This window comes from Daphnia magna, linkage group LG9 (assembly GCF_020631705.1).
Source record: "Daphnia magna isolate NIES linkage group LG9, ASM2063170v1.1, whole genome shotgun sequence".
Classification (NCBI taxonomy): Eukaryota; Metazoa; Arthropoda; class Branchiopoda; order Diplostraca; family Daphniidae; genus Daphnia; species Daphnia magna.
In genome coordinates, this window is record NC_059190.1 from 936146 (window position 1) to 953494 (window position 17349).

The 17349-nt window shown below is 45.8% G+C and overlaps 1 protein-coding gene across 1 annotated transcript; it reads right to left on the bottom strand.

Annotated features, from left to right (window-relative positions):
* Nucleotides 1-474: 474 nt before the first annotated feature.
* On the bottom strand, nucleotides 475-16651 carry LOC123475899 (filaggrin-like). Its single transcript, XM_045179118.1, is given in 6 exon segments — nucleotides 475-2411; nucleotides 2450-3018; nucleotides 3021-3125; nucleotides 9985-10149; nucleotides 10234-12425; nucleotides 15597-16651. Coding segments are annotated over 5 exon segments (4821 nt in total). The 5' UTR covers nucleotides 12403-12425; nucleotides 15597-16651; the 3' UTR covers nucleotides 475-598.
* Nucleotides 16652-17349: the final 698 nt, after the last annotated feature.

Genomic DNA, 17349 nt, shown 5'->3' on the forward strand with positions numbered 1-17349 from the left:
ATGCCAAAACACGGGGGAGTGGAGTTTTTTTTTTTTAGAACCAGGCACAACAAACAACTTGGTTGAAAATTGTTTTGCTTTTTTTTTTCTAATTTTGGATTTCTTCCAAAATATAAGAAAAAAAAAAAGCAAAAATCGTGGAGGGCAAGCAATCAACCGCGATTTTTAAAAATCCTGTTTTTATCACCGGGAAAAGAGAACAATTTTGAACGCAAAAACAAGAATTTCGATGCGCCAATGAAAGGTAGGAGATAATTTAAAAAATCCCCTCTGGCTCAAAGCTCAAACACAAAATCCAAACTTTCAAAAAAAAAAAAAGGCTCTTAAAGAGACTTTGAAGAAATTGTCTTCAATTCACTGGGGCAATTAACAAACAAAATTGTCGTGTCGACCGGACTTTCAGCCTCAATTAAAAAAAAAAAACTTTTTAAAAGCGGTGCGTGTGGATCCCATCGTTCAGGATTGTTTTTTTTCCAAAAAGAATTGCAAATGATCTGGGTCTTATCGGATTAAGACATTGCGGGAGGCGCGAGGTTGCCACATTTCTTTGTGTGTATGTGTGTTGTTGTTGTTGTTTTTGTTTGAGTTGCGTCATCGGTCAGACGAGGTGAGTGGACAGGTGTTTGGAGAGGTAATCAGCACGCGCAAACGTTTTGCCGCAAGCGTCGCATCTGTACGGCCGCTCGCCCGTGTGGATGCGCAAGTGGCGGTTCATGTCGCTCTTGCCGCCGAACGCCCTTCCGCAAAATTCGCACTCGAACGGACGCTCGCCCGTGTGTTTGCGGATGTGCAATTTCAAGTTCTCCTTGGCGCGGAAGCCTTTGCCGCAAAACGGACACAAATGCGGACGGCCGGGGTCGTATTCGGGAGGCGGCCCCGTCATTCCGGCCACTCCTGGCACGTTAGTGGCGCCAGACGTGGCCGAATTGACCAACGAGGGCCGGCTGGTGGATGCAACGGCGGCAGCGGCCGCGGCGGCCGCCGCCGCCGAACTGAAATCGCGGATGAGATTGTGCAGGAAAGGTCCCGGACCTCCTCCGCCAACAGCAGATGTTGCCGTGGGCGGAGTGGCTTTCCTTCCGGACCCTTTATTGCTCGTCTCTCCGTCGTCGGAACCTTCCCTATCTGACTGACCTTCTTCCGACTGGGCCGGACCGTGTCCCGATGGGTCCGATCCCGTCGTCTGCTGGTGCGGTTGAAGTCGTTCCAGTCCCGGCGGTGGCGGCATGGCGGCCGCGACTGCCGCCGCCGCCGCCGCCGCCGCATTTCCAGCTCCACGGGCGGCCAAGAAATTGGCAGCCATTAAAGCCGCTTGATGCTGGGCCACTTGGTGTTGCCTCTGAAGCTGGAACGCACCTTGCAGGAACGACGAAGCCGGACTGCCCGCTGGACTTCCGGCTGTGAATTTGGCGTGTTGCATCAGCAACTGGCGGTTCTGTTGCTGCTGCGACAGATGATGTCCGTGGTGCGGATGCGACGAGTGATGCCCGGCCGACGCTGATGATCGTCCAGCAGCCGACGCATATTGTTGCTGCTGTTGCTGCTGATGATTCTGAGCCGCAACGGCCTCTTCTTGGCTCATCAGACGGCCATCGTTGGTCGATTCGTCGTCCATCGTGTTGTCCTGTTCGTCGCCGGAAGAGACGATTTCCACTTCGGATTTGATGCGAGCTGCGCCCAATCGTTGATCGCCGGACGGACTGGACGATCGTCTACCGTCGGCATTGCTCGACGTCGTGTTGCCGCCCGTCCCGTGCAGCCGCGCTCTCGCTTCCGCTTGGCTTCCGGAGGCAGACGAGCCGGACAGCAGGTCCCCCCTGCGGTGGTGATGCTGCGGCCGGGCCAACATTTCCAAAACGCTGCGCTCCTCCATCATGTTGACGCCGTGCATGAATCCAGCCAGCGATCCGGCCGTCATGGCTCCTCCACCTCCACCGGCGCCGGGCATCGACATCGATCGAACGTTGCCAGGGTAGACGTGAAGCCGCTCCACGGCGTGATTGAGCCGATGCTTCTTGAACGATTTGAGATACTTGAACTGCATGCCGCAAATTTCGCAGCGGAACGGCTTCTCGCCGGGCAGACGGGCCGTGTGGTTTTGCTCCTTGTGTTTGGTGAAGGCCGACAGGTACTTGTAGCACTGGCCGCACTGTTCGCACTTGTACGGTTTCTCGCGCGAGCCGAGCGTGAAGCCGACGCCAACGTGAGATTCGATCAGCGAGATGGACGTCGGAAATGGGAAGCCGGACGCGGCGACGGCCCTCGTCGAAGCGGAAGACGATGACGGAGAGTCGCGGCACACGCCCACGTCGCTGGCCGTGCTGCTGGCACCGCTGCGCTGCGATCCGGGCCCTGCGCCCGACTCTTCTCCATCCGCCGCATTGTGTTGTTGTTGCTGTTGCTGCTGTGCTGCTGCTGTTGTTTTGATTGTTGTTGTTGTTGTAATTGATGGGAGGAAGACGACGAGGAAGATGGTCCTGGCCGGGGCGTATTGTTACCCGACCGACTAGCTGCACCAGAGGCGTTACTGTTACTACTCCGGTAATGGGATGGATTCATTCCGGCAAACGGCATGGCCAATGGCATGCCGGCGAAGCGCATGCCAAAGTCGAATTGCGGCACCACCATCGGCAAAATGGACGAAAGGAAATTGGACGAAGACGACGTTTCATTCGCTCCGGATCCGCTTCCTCCGCCAGCGCCCGAGCGGCTGACTACGACCGACACCTCGTCGCGGTAATCACTTCCGCTTAATCCGCCGTCCTTGCGACCCCGTCCGCTACCGCCGGCAGACGAGTGATGAGCAGAGCCTTCGGCGATCGAGGCGGCTCCTTCCGGGAACGAGAGGAACCTCTTGGGTCGTCCGGCCGGATGAATGCTACTTCCGGCGGCGGCGTTGGCGCTACTGCTGCGATGCTGTTGCTGATGGTGGTGGTGATGGTGATGGTTGCCAAGATCGCCACCAGTCGGTGTTTTATGGCTGTGATGACTCTTCCGGCCGCCGCCGCCGTCCCTGTGTGCCTCATCCTCAGTCCGCTAGAGGCGCCTCCTCCGCTGCCGGAGAAGTTGAGATACTCGCCCTCTTCAATCACCACCTCGGCCGTCGGCATCTGGCCGTCCAAGAACTAAAAATAGACGTCACATTTATTTAATTTCAATTTTTTTTAATTCAATTTAATTATTTTGATTGGGGTTATTGAGTATCTTTTTTTTTTAACTCAAATCTAGGCCATTGTTTGGTTAGTTTTTATTGATTGCGGAAAACAAAAACAAACGGCTGATGGTTGACGCAATAAAAATGGAAATTCCAAATGAGGAAAATTAAATAACGGGAATTATCTCGTGCAATTAGACGCGTCTTACGCCAACGTTATTCAACTTGACCACAACGACCACAACATACCCGCCCCCCAAAGCGAATGGTTGACAGACAACTGACCAACAAGGAAAAGAAACAACATTGAAACAAAAATTAGAAATACGACCAAGGAAAAGCAACGAATTGCAAACCCAACTGGAACGAACATTGGCTAAACATTTTTTTTTCTTGTACGGTCGAAAACGGTTGCTAACCAACAAATCATGATTTCATGATGATGACGATAACGACGTCACACTCGTAGGCTCAACTGGTCGCACGCCTTTCTTATTGGATATATACGTTCAATCAAAATAGAGATCGGCACATCGTTTCCTTTTACCAAATACAAATTGTACAGACCCGAATAGAAAGTGGCACATTAATTCCGGTACGGTCGGCCGTTGGCACAACAACAAAACGTGACGAAAACTGGACTGTCGAAGTGGATTCTTCCGGCAGATGGCGGATGCTGTTGCCGTTGCATGATCACCTCTGCCTATCTGATCTCACGTCACGCGATAAATTTTCGCCAATTATTATTATTTTTTTTTAATTTCAAAAGGCCTCCGCACTTCCGGCAAGACACGCGCACACAAACACACACACACACACAAAAACGTTTGTTATCCTGTAGTTAAAGGCATTTTTATTTATTTATTTCAAAATTAAAAAGGAGGGCGGCGGATGATTTGGAGAAAAGCGTCGGTCGGACGCACGATCACGGCGTCTTTTGGCGTCGTCCCGCGCGATTCGCAGCGACCTACTCTTCACTTTCCATCTACCTTTGCCGTCCCCTGTTTCTCTCTCTCTTCTGCCGTTTCCCCTCCCCTCATTTCCCACCCCCTCTTGTGCTATTCCATTTGTTTCGCGTGTGTTACCTCCCTCGCAACCCCACCCCGTTTTTCGCTATTCATTCAATCAACCCCGGCGTGCAGACACACACACACACGCACACACAGGAGTATGTGTCCTGCATATAATTCCTCCCTCCTCTTCTTCCGTTTCCGCACTCGACGCTTTTTAGCTCTTCCACGCCCAACCCCCTCCCTCCTTTAAAACTCTTACGCGCCAAAAAACAAAAGACCCTCTCTCTCTCTCTCTCACTTTTGCAATATTCATCCGGAAACTCCCGTTCTCTCCACCCCTCTCTCTCTCCCTCCTCTTCATCTCCATTTTCCATGGCTACACGCTCTCGCCAATCCTCCTGATTTTTTTTTTTTGCTCCCGCTTTTTCCTCCTTATGTTCTCTCGGCCAAAAGATCAGATTTCCTCGTCCATCATCCCCTCCCCTCTTTCCATCGTTCATCAAAAGATCTTGTAAGGATATTAAGATAGTCCTATAAGAAAAAAAAAAATAGATCCTCTTTCCCTCCCTAGCTCATCGTTTCTCCGAAGAACGTTTGCATCCGATGGATTGGCTCTCCCGCATCCGACACGTTTTTTTTCTTTTTTTTGTTTAACAGTCGCGAAAAATGTAGAGGGGGGGGTGGACAAAAATGGGGCGTAGGCGGAACTACGACTGCGCATTAACGTTTTGCGGTTAAGCATTCGAAGACACACACCCCAAAAAAAAAATGTATAAATGTTGAAACAATGACGCGTTTCCGTTTTTCATCGGTTCAACAAAAAAATGGAGAATCGATTGCTATTCGTTCGTGGCTGTCACGTAATTATCTATCGAGTTTGATATGCAGGAGCTACTTCTTCTTTTTCTTGAGGGTAGAAAAGATGCTGAGGAGGGGATTTTTTTTTTTTTTTTGGCTTAAAAGCATATCATTAATAATAAATCCTCGTCCCCGGATGGCATTTGCCAATGTGAAGCGATGGCTTGGAAATACTTTTACCTCCCCCCTCCCTCTCAGAACAATTCAATTTTGTGTTCGTTTCATTATTGGTATTTAATAATGAAAAGTACAAAAATAAAATAGCATCTCCAGAGAGACAGTCGTTCATTTAAAAAAAGAAAACGTTTAATTTCTTTCAAATCTCCCGCTATAAAGAAAGAACAAAGTTTTTGCAGGACGACCAGTATTGATCTGATCCCGCAACCGAGCCGGACATTTTCTTTCCTATTATTATTTATAGCCTTCGTCTGACACACACAAACACACTGTGTACATCTAAATCAGTCTACGGAATGACGTCATTCCTGCTGGGCCTAGCAAGAAAAGAAAAACGTCCTTCAACCAGCAGACAATTTATAATGCGCAACTCAAGGTTTCGGCACGGCCGCCGGCCTACCTAAATCTTTGAAACGTGTAAATAACGTGACTGGCCGTCCGTGTAGCATTTCTGAAGAGGCTAGACAGTGTCTGTACATTAATACACACACACACACAAGATGTGTGTGTGTATATGAACAAAAATAAAACTTGTGCGTTCGTTCGTGTGTATCAAATGCAGAAGAAAGGTCGGCCTTGATGTCGACATATAAATAGGCTGGGGGTTCACCGGGCAGCACAGCCGGATGGGGGCCGTCATTCCCTCAAGGGGCGTTGTTGAATAAGAGAAAGCACATAACTGGCAAACACACACACAGAGAGACAAGTTTCAAAGTCTCAAATTCATCTCTTTTTTTTTTTTCCCTACGACACACACTATAAAAAAAAGGAAAAAAACGTCTGCGTGAGAAGGGACAGAAAAGGGTTTTTTACTTCTCTAGTTGCGAGTTTGAAAAAAAGAGGAGGATAGGGTGAGTTTATTCACGTTGAAAGATGTGAGCGTAACGGTCAAGCTCTCGTTTTTTTTTTTTGTGCGTGTGTTCAATTTTATTTCCCCCCTCTTCTTTTCTTTCACTAGTGAATCCACACAAATCCATTCCCCCCCATGTTTGTTTTTTTTTTGAATCCACGCTTTAAATTTATTTTTCAAAATACATCACATTTTTTTTGTATATATAAATACAAGGGGTCGTGTTTTTGTGCGCAACTGCTGCTGCCATCGAAAGTAGAATTTGAATATTTAACCGAATATAAAAAAAAGGGGGGGGGGGGATTTGAGAAACCAAGCGTCGTCCAGGCCAAAAAAAAAAAACGGAGTAAGCTTTAGACTACTAGTAGAGAATTACGATTATAATACCAAGGCCCCGCATAATCTCTTTGGACACACAAAAAAAAAGGGTTGAAAATAAGAAAGGGACGCCATTGGTTGCCTTGCGCCCGTTTCGAATTCGGACCAGCAGAATGTTGTTATCCGACCTCTTCTCTTTCTTGCACACCAAAAAAAAAAATTAAAAGGAAAAAAAGAAAAAATTATTTCTTAGCCCTCCTTTATTTTGTTGTATCTCTTTCGGTTCACGAAAAGGAAAAAAAAAAAGACATGAGACAGTCAAGGTATCAGTTTGCTCCATCGGAGCAATCGGAATGATGGATCAGACGGACGATGAAAAAAAAAAAAAAAAACTCGTTTTTATTTAATGGCAAAACTGGTCGGGCAACAAAAAATCAATGTCGACTCTCTTCGACCAAATAAAGGAACTATGCCGTTTATTTCGTCAAGTTCTCATTTTTTTTTTTTTTTCATGGCCGTCGTCTACATTCGGGACCCGAAGACCTTGAAAATCCCGCATAGAACCGGCACACACACACACACACACGCTATGTGCAAGATGGCGTAGTATTTTTTTTAAATTTATTTATTCGAGGCTACAGCTCTGCCCAGCATTTTTTTTTTCTTTCACGAGATGATAAAAAAAAAAAAAACTTGTTTGTTTTTCTTGTTTTCGATTTCAGAGTGAATGTATTTTTGAATAAAATTCAAAAAAAATGTGAAAGGAAAATTGATACAAGAGATCAAAAACAATTGAAATTAAATATCATTAAAGAAAACGAAAATAATTGATGCTAACAACATTTTATTCCAACTACATTTGTTTTGTTTTTAAATTTGACTTATTGAGTAATAGGAAATAATGTTAGTGTACGTTATCCCTCGTCGTCTGAAAAAAGAAAACCCTGCCTCTTTTGCATGTTTTCAAGCCTTTACATAACACCCCGTTTTTCTTGAAAATATGCAAATTTTTTCGTTCGACTCTTATCCGTTCGATAATAAATATCACCCCATTAGTTGTGTATCAAACCTTATTCACTTCTTCCAATTCCAAATTTCAACTACAAATTTCTATCACAGTTGCGTGTGCAGAGTTTTAAGCTGCGACTGCATTTAGTGTTTTCAAATAAAACCGTGTCAATCTCCACCTTTAAAAAAAAACAGAAGCGGGAAAGTGAGGGGGGAAAGGTCCATCTAAGATGACGCCATAACAGCTGGACTACGCAAAAGACCAGGGAGGAAACGTCAGTTTTTTTCTTTCTAGGGTTTCCCAGTTTTCCATGTCACTGATGATGACGCATCATTTTTTTTGTGTGTGTGTTTTAACTCAAGACATAAAAGAAATCTAATTAAAAGGGCTCTACATGTGGGCCGAACTTCCGTCGTCCGTAATCAACTGGAAATCACTTTTTCTTTAAATAATAGAACAAAAACCTGTTAAACCCATATTTTTCAGACATGTCAGCTGGCCTATTAAAGAAGAGGGAAATGCGCACACAAGAGTGTGGAGTGAAAAAAAAAAAAAACACTTGGGAGTTCTGTGGGTGGAACTCGAGTCCTTTTACACAGACACTACCCTGATGATGACGAACGGACAATCCTCTCATTTCACTCTCCCAACTCTTTTGTTCTTGACCATCCGACAAGAAAAGAAAAAAAAAGCTTTACATGCATATACGGGCTCTAATTTTTAACTACTAGGCTTTTGAAATATTTTCTAGGCTAAAGACTCACGCAATAAGCCCACCCTTGGAGAGCTCCTCCCTTTTTCAATCTCCCCCGAATAGAGAAATACCCTCCACGACGTCAGGGAGAAGAACACACACAGCTGTGACGATTTTAATCAACTAGAATCGATGACACACACACACACACACTCGTGGCAGTGCATTTTTTGCTTTCTTCTCAATTGAAAAGGAAATGAAACAAAAGGCCGTGAGACTTTAAAAAAAAAAAACCCTAGCGGCGAAAAAACGTATTACTCTGCTAAACACGATTAGTTTCAAATGAAATCACAGATCACCTTAAAAAAAAAAAATGGTGTGACGATGTTTTTAGGAACTTTTCGAGATTCAAAAAAAGGGGGAAACAATTTCAAAGAGGCGGCGGATGTAATCGTTCAGCTTTAGGCAAATGAGTTTTTTCATGAGCTTTCAAAATAGTCGATCGAGAAAAGGTTTTGCCGCACAGGTGGCAAGGAAAGGGACGCTCGCCCGTGTGAACACGGCAATGATCTTTCATGTGATGACGCAATTTAAACGCTTTGCCGCAATAATCGCAACGGAACGGCCTCTGCTGTTGCGGCGGATCCGGCGCCGGGTCGGCCATGGCGTTGAACGGAGGCAAAAGAATCGGAGACTTGACGCTCTGAGATGACGACGAAGAATAAGACGATCCAGGTAAATGAATCAATTGACTATTGGCCGAGGCCATTTCTAATGCGGAAGGTGCGAAAGACGGGCAGCAACGATCAATGGCCGTCATGGACGCGATGGCGGCAGCGCTAAACATTCCGGCCACCAAATGGCTATTGGTTGCCGCCCTGTTCCAAATTAGAACGCGGATGGAAATGATCCGGAATTCCGTCACCGCTGCTGTGATGACGGTGTCGGACAACGCCAGAAGGATTTGCATCTGCATCGGCAACGTGCGCAGGATGGTGAAACAAGATGCCGGAAGCGGCGGCTGCAATGGCGGCAAAATTGGGTGGCATGAGACCGGCGGCTGACAAGTGACGCTGTCGTTTCATCCCGCGTGATAATAGCAACAAAGGAGACGGTCGCGATGCTGGTTCCTCCGCAATCGTTGCACACGCATCCGGCGCAGAACTTAGAGTAACCGATACCAAACTAGTGTCCAGCACGGCTGCCGTTGGTGACGACACCTCTTCCATCGTCGCTTCCGGCAATCGTTTGGCGGCCGCCTGCAAACAAGAACAGACAGACAAGAAAAAAAAAAAAAAAAAACCCCAACAAGATAGAACTATATCAACTTCTTGTTCCAGATTTGTTTGTTTATTTTTTTTAAATTTAAAATTAAAATTTTTCCCGCCATCCCATTTTTTTAAATTAGGATTTTTTTTTTTTTTTTTATAATCAAAAGGGAAAAAAAATTAAACAAGAAGTTGACGTTCATATTGTCAGGTCTTTTTTTTTTTTTCTTTCTCTCTGTGTTCCTATTTGCATATTTTTTTTTGTCTTACGTCTTTTTTTTTTTTTTTTTACCAAAAGAGTGAGATAGGATAGATAACAAAAGCCGCCTGCGTGTGAATCTGTTACGTATAAAATGTGTGTGTAATATTGAAATCGTAGGATTTCAGTTTGTTGACAAATGTGTCGTTTGTTTCTCTTAAACAAACAGACGCACGTTCTCCAACACACACATAAAAAAAAAAAAAGACCCAAACGAAGGTCAACTTCTGGCTTCGAAGGTCTCATTTGTCTTGTGTGCGACCCCCGAAAAAAAATAATAATAATAAAAAATTCCGGCGGCAAAAAAAATGGCGCCGCGTCCTGCGGGAGTCGATTTTCACGACCATTCAAATGAAAAAAGAACAAAGAAAATTTAATTCCTACCTGATCGGCGTCAGCGTGACGTTCATAATCGGAACTGTTGGAAGAAAATGAGCCAGGTGAGCGAAGAGAATCCACTCCGGCCGTACTAGCTCCTGCTGAACCGGAAGCTTCTGGTAAATTGGCCGCCGAATCGTTCCAATCTCCCGTTTCCTTTTTCATCAACGACTGCACGACATTTAACAGCGAAAACCAAACGAAAAAAAAATGAGAACAAAAAACTTAAAAAAACAAAATAATCAAATAGGGTACCATTGGAAGATGCTGCGGCGAACCGATGGATAGATTTGAAGGCGGATGATGATGAGCATTCGATGCGGAAGTGTTGTGACTACGACTTGTACCCTGTCGACGATTTTCCATAAACATTTTCTCCTCCATGTCTTCGTCTTCTGCTTCCACCTCTTCGCCACTCTCATCGCTCTCTTCCTCCATCATCCAGTGACGGAAGCGTTGATGCGGATGTGCCGTAGACGCGCCACCAGATGTCGCCGCCGTTGCGCCGCTCGTTGGAGGACCAGAGGGAAGAAGAGGAGACGACGATGGAGACAACGATTGAAGCGGCGAATGTGGAGGCATCCGGCGGAGATCTTGAGCCGTGCCGCAATCTTGAGCCATCGAATCCAGCGGAGATTCTTGGCCATCAAGTCCGGCATCGTGGGTGTGTTGTTCCGGCGGGTCGTTGCGAGACGATCCAGCGCTTTTAAAGCGGTGATTATGATCGCCGTCGTCCGGATCGCGGATGACGCAGCCGAGCTTTTCCGTGTTTCCGGAAGCGCTGGCGGAAACATTAGCGGCGGATGCCGGATCGTTTGCATTGTTGCGATGCTGCGTCTTATGGTGGTGATTGTGTTGCTGCTGCTGATGATTGGATTTGAGAGACGGTTTGAGCTGCCTCCGCGGCGGATGCTGGAGTTCGTCCGGAGGTTTCCAATCGTCAGGCAGCACATGATTGGCCTGAGGATTGTTGTTATTCCGCCTAGAATTGTGAGCGCGTCGATCGACGGAAGCGGCGTTGGAAGAGAGATCTTGAATGACTTCCGGATGGATGAGATCCAGCGGAACTATAGAATCATCGTCGTCGTCGTCATTGACAATGCCCCGTCGTTTGATGTGGTGCTGGTAATGGATGGCGCCACCGCCGCCGCCGCCCTCTTGTACTAGTCGGTGATGATTGGCCAGCGATTCCGCATCCAGGCCGGATCGTCCGGAAGCTTTCACTTGGTGATTCGGATGCGATGGCAATAGAGATCGTCGGTAAGGATTGCTCAGGTTGTGCAAATGATGTCGACGCCGTTGGCGTCGCTGCATCCTTCCGACCGAGTCCGTCAGAGACGACAATCCGGAAGCCAGGGCGCTGCGTTCGATAACGATCGGAGTGTCCTCCATCTCTTCGTCAAACATGTCCTCGTCATCCTCGTCTTCTTCTTCGTCTTCTTCGTCTTCCTCTTCTTCGTCCAATTCGTCCGCTTTTTTCGGTTGGCTGGCGGCCGCAGCGGCCGCCGCCGTCGTCGTCACGTCGGCCAACCCTTTGACGCGCAGATTCTCGGCCGTCTTGAGCAACGTGGCCAGCTGTCCGTACTCGACCGACACCTCGCCTTTGTACATGAACTGCAGAAGCGATTCGAGTTCGGTGAATTTCGTGTCTTTCAAAATGACGATCGGATGTCGCTGCTCCGAGTGAGAGACGAACAGCGTGCGGAAGAAGCTGGAACACGCGGAAAGGACCATCTTGTGAGCTCGAAGCGAACGCCCTTCGGCGGCCAACGTGACGTCCACCAGCGACTCGTCGCGAAGCAGCTGGGCAAAAACGCCGAGCACGTGACTGCCGTGATTGGTCCATCTCAAACAATAATGATCTTGTTGTTGTTCGGATTGTTTCGGCGATGGATCCACTAACGGACTGGCCGGCCTACTGGGCGTAGATTTCCTATCCACGTCCATACCGTCATCTTCGTCCGATTCTTCCGACGTCTGGTTTAAACGACTCGGAGTCACAACAACTTCCGGCTCCGGCAGCGAAGCAGCTTCCGCAATGATCCGCTTTTCATTTCCCTCCTCGTGCGCTACCAACGACGACGACGACGTCTTGCGAAGCGGTTGATGCTCGGCTTTCCATCTTCGTCCGCCGTGTTTGCCATTGGCTCTTTTGCTTGCAGCGGTGGCGCTACTGTGATTTTCGCTAGATGTGCTCGAATGGTCGCTGCTAGTGCTACCTGTACTGCCAGTAGTGCTGCTCGGACTACTGTTACTACTCCGGGCAGGGTCCTCGTTATTATTGGCGGAGGTTGTGACGGCTAGCGGAGGAGGCGGCGGCGGATCGACAGTTGCCGCATCTTCGTCGTGATGTGTTGCAGGACCACCATCGGGCGGTCCTGAGCCGGGTCCAGGCTGTGTGGCCGCCTCATTCGGGCTGCCCATGCTGTTCCAGCCCTCGCCCAAGTCTATTTGATAAAAATAGAAATTTAAAAAAAAATAAATAAATTATTTTTTCATTCAAAAGATTGTTTGTTGTTCTTTCTTTGAATCGACACACACGCGTTAACATTTTGCATTGTTGCCAAATAAATTTCAAAGACAATGACACCAGTGTCATCTAAAACGATTACATTCAAATAAAAGGATTCCATTGCCAAAGGGGACGGGTGACTCATCAATACTTTTTTTTTTTTTTTATATAAATATTTTGGACGATACACACAATTAAAAGAAAACAAAAATTGAAACGGGATCTGTAAGCCATTCGGTTAGAAACCCCTCGGGCAGGAAATAAAAAAAAAAAAACCGCAAGAATAAAAAGAAGAATTGTCATTTCTGCTCGCCTAAAAAGAATCAAGAGTCTCTAGTAGCACGATGTCGCAACGCTACACACACACATGGGAAGAATTAGATGCAGAGAAAAAAAAAAAAAAGTTGCGTGTCTACACGGCCTTGATGGCGCATTCCGTAATGGCAACGCCGCGTGTTGCCATTGCCCTCATTTTTCTTTTTTTCAGTTTTTTTTTTTTACACATTTTTTTGGAAAAAAAAAAAAAAAGAGAACCAATGTCAACCAGAGCACCGGTCATCCGGGTGTGTGTAACACACGCGCACGCAGCTGCGGATCTCTTTCTCTCTCTTTCCCTCCCCCTCATCACAGCGAGACTCTTTGCCGATGCTAATCGATCAATACGGCGAAAACTGTGCGATCCCGGGGAGAAAATCCGCAGGGCATCCAGCGTGTGTCCCCACTCTTCCATTGCCAATTAAATTCTCTCTCTCTCTCCTCCTCCCCCACCCGTCGGTAAGCAAAACCGGAGCAGCAGGAACAAGAAATTTATAGAAAGAAGGGTGTGGGATTGAGGGAGCACCCTCCCCAAAATGGCCGACCTTTCTGAAACTTACGACTTTTTTTTTTCAAATAAAATTTTTTTCGAAAAACGAAATAAAAAAAACAAAACCGGTTTGACTTGTTCCATCCAGCCCCAAAATGTCCTTGCACAGATGTACAAAAAATAGCGAGACTCCACCCAAAGGCCTAGAGGGTCCATCCAACCTCAAAATTAAAAAAATTGGACATAATCCGAAAACATTCTTTTGAAAAGAGCGAACAATTTTAAAAATCCCAAGATTTAAACAAAAACTGGTCATTTTAAGACATTTAAATCAAGCGTGCGCAAGTTTGAAATTTATGGAGTGAGGGGCAGTTGGAGTAAAGCGGGAGCAACTATCTCCGTGATTAAGGGAATAGATGAAAACTAGTGTGTCAGGGGGGCTGTTAATGATTCGTGCTCCTTTTGTCCCGTCAAAATCACATTAACAAGACAATGATAATGGCACAACTCCTTATGCACATGTCCCTTTAGGAGTAGCTTTTTCATAATGAACTGTCCGCTACATGTTCCCCTCTATTTTACTTGAATTCAAAGTTGTTTTGTTTTTTTAAATGGGTTTGTTTGTTTTTTAAGGTTTGTTGGATCGATACAAACGGACCCCATTCGGACATTCGACATTTTTGTTGTTGTTTTATAGCACAACAACTCGGCATAGACGCAAAAACGTACAGGTAATTGTTATCGAAATATTTCGGGCTAGTGACACGCAATATTTGAATGTTTTTGCTTCCAAAAAAGAAACGGGGTTCGATATTTGACAAGTCCCCGACAAACATTCACCCCGTTAACGTTTCGTTTAAAGTCACGAAGAAAAAAAAAATGTTTTACTTAGGGAAAAAAACGGTGAAATTTTTAGTTGAAAAGCGTCAAAGTGTTGCGAAAGAAAAACTCACATTGACTGCTGAGAGATTGATGATGTTGCAGACCACACACACACACACAGAGCACCGGTTCACTTTTTTCCAACAACAACAACAAAACCGGGGAATGTTCGGCGGGACGGTTCACCAATAAAATTCACGACGACACAAACAATTGAAATATATCGAGACAAAAAAAAACTAACGAAATTTCAGTTCAACTCCTCCCCCACCCCAAAAAAAGCAATAAAGAATCAGAAAAATAAACAAAAATTGCGGCAATCGATTATTTTCACAAAATAATTGTTTGCGTCGAGCCGGTCGGCCGAGGTCGAATAGCAGCAGGCTGAGCTGCGGCCGTGCGCGGCTGCCGCTGCAGCCACATGAGACACCGCCTAGTCGGGGCCGTGGTGCGCGCCATTCTGCGGGCCCAAAATGGCGGAAATTCGCAGCACCCACAACAGTCACGGCGACTTACTCTGAAAGCACAAGAAACTTCTCAAACAACCGACTCCTCTCTCTCTCTCTCTTGTCTCTCACATACCAAACTTTTGCCGAGGGGAAGGAGGAGGGAGAGGCAAAGTAGGAGCAAGCGCGAGACTCACTCCCGCGAAAGAAAAAAAAAAATTAAAATCCGATTTTTTTTTTTTTCACGAAAAAAATCGGAGGGAGAGAGAGAACCCTTGGCTACTCTTTTGCAGAGAACGGGGAAAAAAATGGGGGAGGGGAAGGCGCGCTTTTTTTTTTTACATGTGCCCTTCGTGCGTGCTCGCCAAAGCTGCACTCACGCGACGGGGCGGTGGGAGCCTCCCGTTTATTTTTTTTCTTTCTTGGGAGGCGGATTGGACTCGGTTTTTTGTGTCTCGGTCTAATGTCTAACCCCTCTGCTGTATACAACCAGTTTTTCTGGTTTTTTTCAACATACGTTCAAGGGACATGCAGTGCTGCGCTCTACCCAAATAGTGGTATAACCTTCAAATTATATATTTTGGCTGACTTTTTTTTTTTCTCTTCATTTCCTTCTTATCAGGACCCGCCGTTTTTTTTTGTTTGTTTTTTTCTTTTTAGAAAAAAATAATTCAAAAAAAATTTAAATTTATTTTTTTTTTATTAAGGGAGAACCGGTTCATCTCTCTTTTCGGGGGAGGTGGGGAGAATTTTTTTTTTTTCACTTTGACTTTTCTCGTCGTTTGGACAGTACAAGGCAATTGGAAAAAAAACGCGTGTCAAACAAAGATGGCGATGACAACTCAGAGATTTAAGAGGTCTCTTTTTACCACAACAATCGTGACCCGCGTGGCATTCATAAAGACACTAACGAAGAAATTGGAGGGAACAAGAAAAAAATAAAAAAAACAAAACAAATGAGACCAAAACTTACCGTGTTACATTCGACACGATAGCGGGAGGAGCCAGATTGGCGGATTTTTGGCCAACTTTTTTCTTCGGTCGCGTTCGGTTTTCCCGGTTTTCTTCTTCTCGTTAGACGAGATCAAAAACCGCACACACTTGCAAAAAAATTTTCTTTTTTCGAATTTTCAATGTTGCCTTTTTAGATTTACAATTTAACGTCAATTGTTGACGACAATGTTAACACATCAAATTGATTTCGCCATCCGAAAAGAAACTGAAGCAAAAGAGGAAAAAAAAAATAAAAAATTCAACGAATTTTTCGTCGTCGTTGGATGGACAACATTGAGAGAGGCCTAGTGGCGCCACCGCCGCAACCCCGGGGAAGGAGATAATTCTCTCTACTGATTGGCTAGCTGCTGCTGCCTTGTGTTGTTTCTTGTTGCTCCCGACCGACCCATGTGTGTCGTCGCCGTGCGGGAGTCGACTCTTTTCAAACAGCCTCACACACAGACACACACACACTCACTCACACTGGCCGATAAAATTGGCAGACATAACCCAAAAAGAATCAAATAATAAAAAAACAAAATCCGCAGACACACGCAGACACACTCGGCGAAAAAAATCCTTGAGACAAAACTGAAGAAGAAAATAAAAAAAAAAACGCACCAAATCACTCACACACGCCGGTGGTGGTGATGGTGGTCACACACACACACACACAATAGAAGGTGAAATAATCACACACACACTCGAAATTTCTTTCTTGGCAATTCTTCAAAATCACATGGCAAAAATGAAAATGATTTTGTTCTTCTTTTCTGGGGGGACAAGTTTTCGCACACACTCGTTCAAATAAAACAATTGATAAACCACGTTTCTTTTTTTTCTTCTGTCACGTCGTGTGTGTGTGTGTGTGTGTGTTCACGTTCTTGTGGGTCTGCGTGTGTCTGTTGCAGCAGAGTTGACACGACACGACTCGCTTTTTTCTGTCCCGCACTCTCTCACCTCACCGGCCGAGCTTTTCGTTGAGACTGACGAGGCCGCACGTCGACCGATCGGAGAAAAAGGCGTGCGGCGGTGGCGGCAATGGCGATTCTCCCGCCCATCTTTCCCAACCCGGCCCCCTCCTCCTTCTCACTTTGAAAAAAAAAAAAAAAAAAAAGTTTTTTTGGCAGTGCTGTAATGGCAACCCCACCACCCACCTCCTTCTTCCACCCTCCCTTTTTTTTTTTTTTTAAGTGTTCGGGCCTGTGCAGGGAAAAAGGGGTGGTAGAGGCTCTGCCACCAGATGGCAGCAATTGCGGCTCGAGATTTTTTTCATCCCATAAAACAAATTTGGGAAAAGGAGGCGGAGTCTGCAAAAGGGTTCTTGCCTTCCTTCTGTTTCTCAGTTCGTTTTTCACGCTCATCAGTTCTTTCGCCGTTTTCGCTTTTCAACCCTTTTTTTCAGCATGATCAGACATCGTGAAAAAAAGGATTATTCAAACAAAAGGAAGTTGAAATGAAACGATGCCGTAGGCCAAAAATGGCAACACAGGAAGCCCGTAGGATAGGCCCAGCAACAGACTGTGGAACATAAAACATTCAAATGTGAGACACACGAAACACTCGCGAATAAAAATGGCGGGTGGGACTATCATTTTTCAAAAAAAAAATAAATTCAAAAACAAAAATTCAAATAAAAAAACGAGTCGGATTCGAGTTGAAAACCGCTGCAAGGCGTGATTGAGGTTCATGTGGTTTGTGTCGTGTTGAACTATTGGAAAGAAAAACAATTT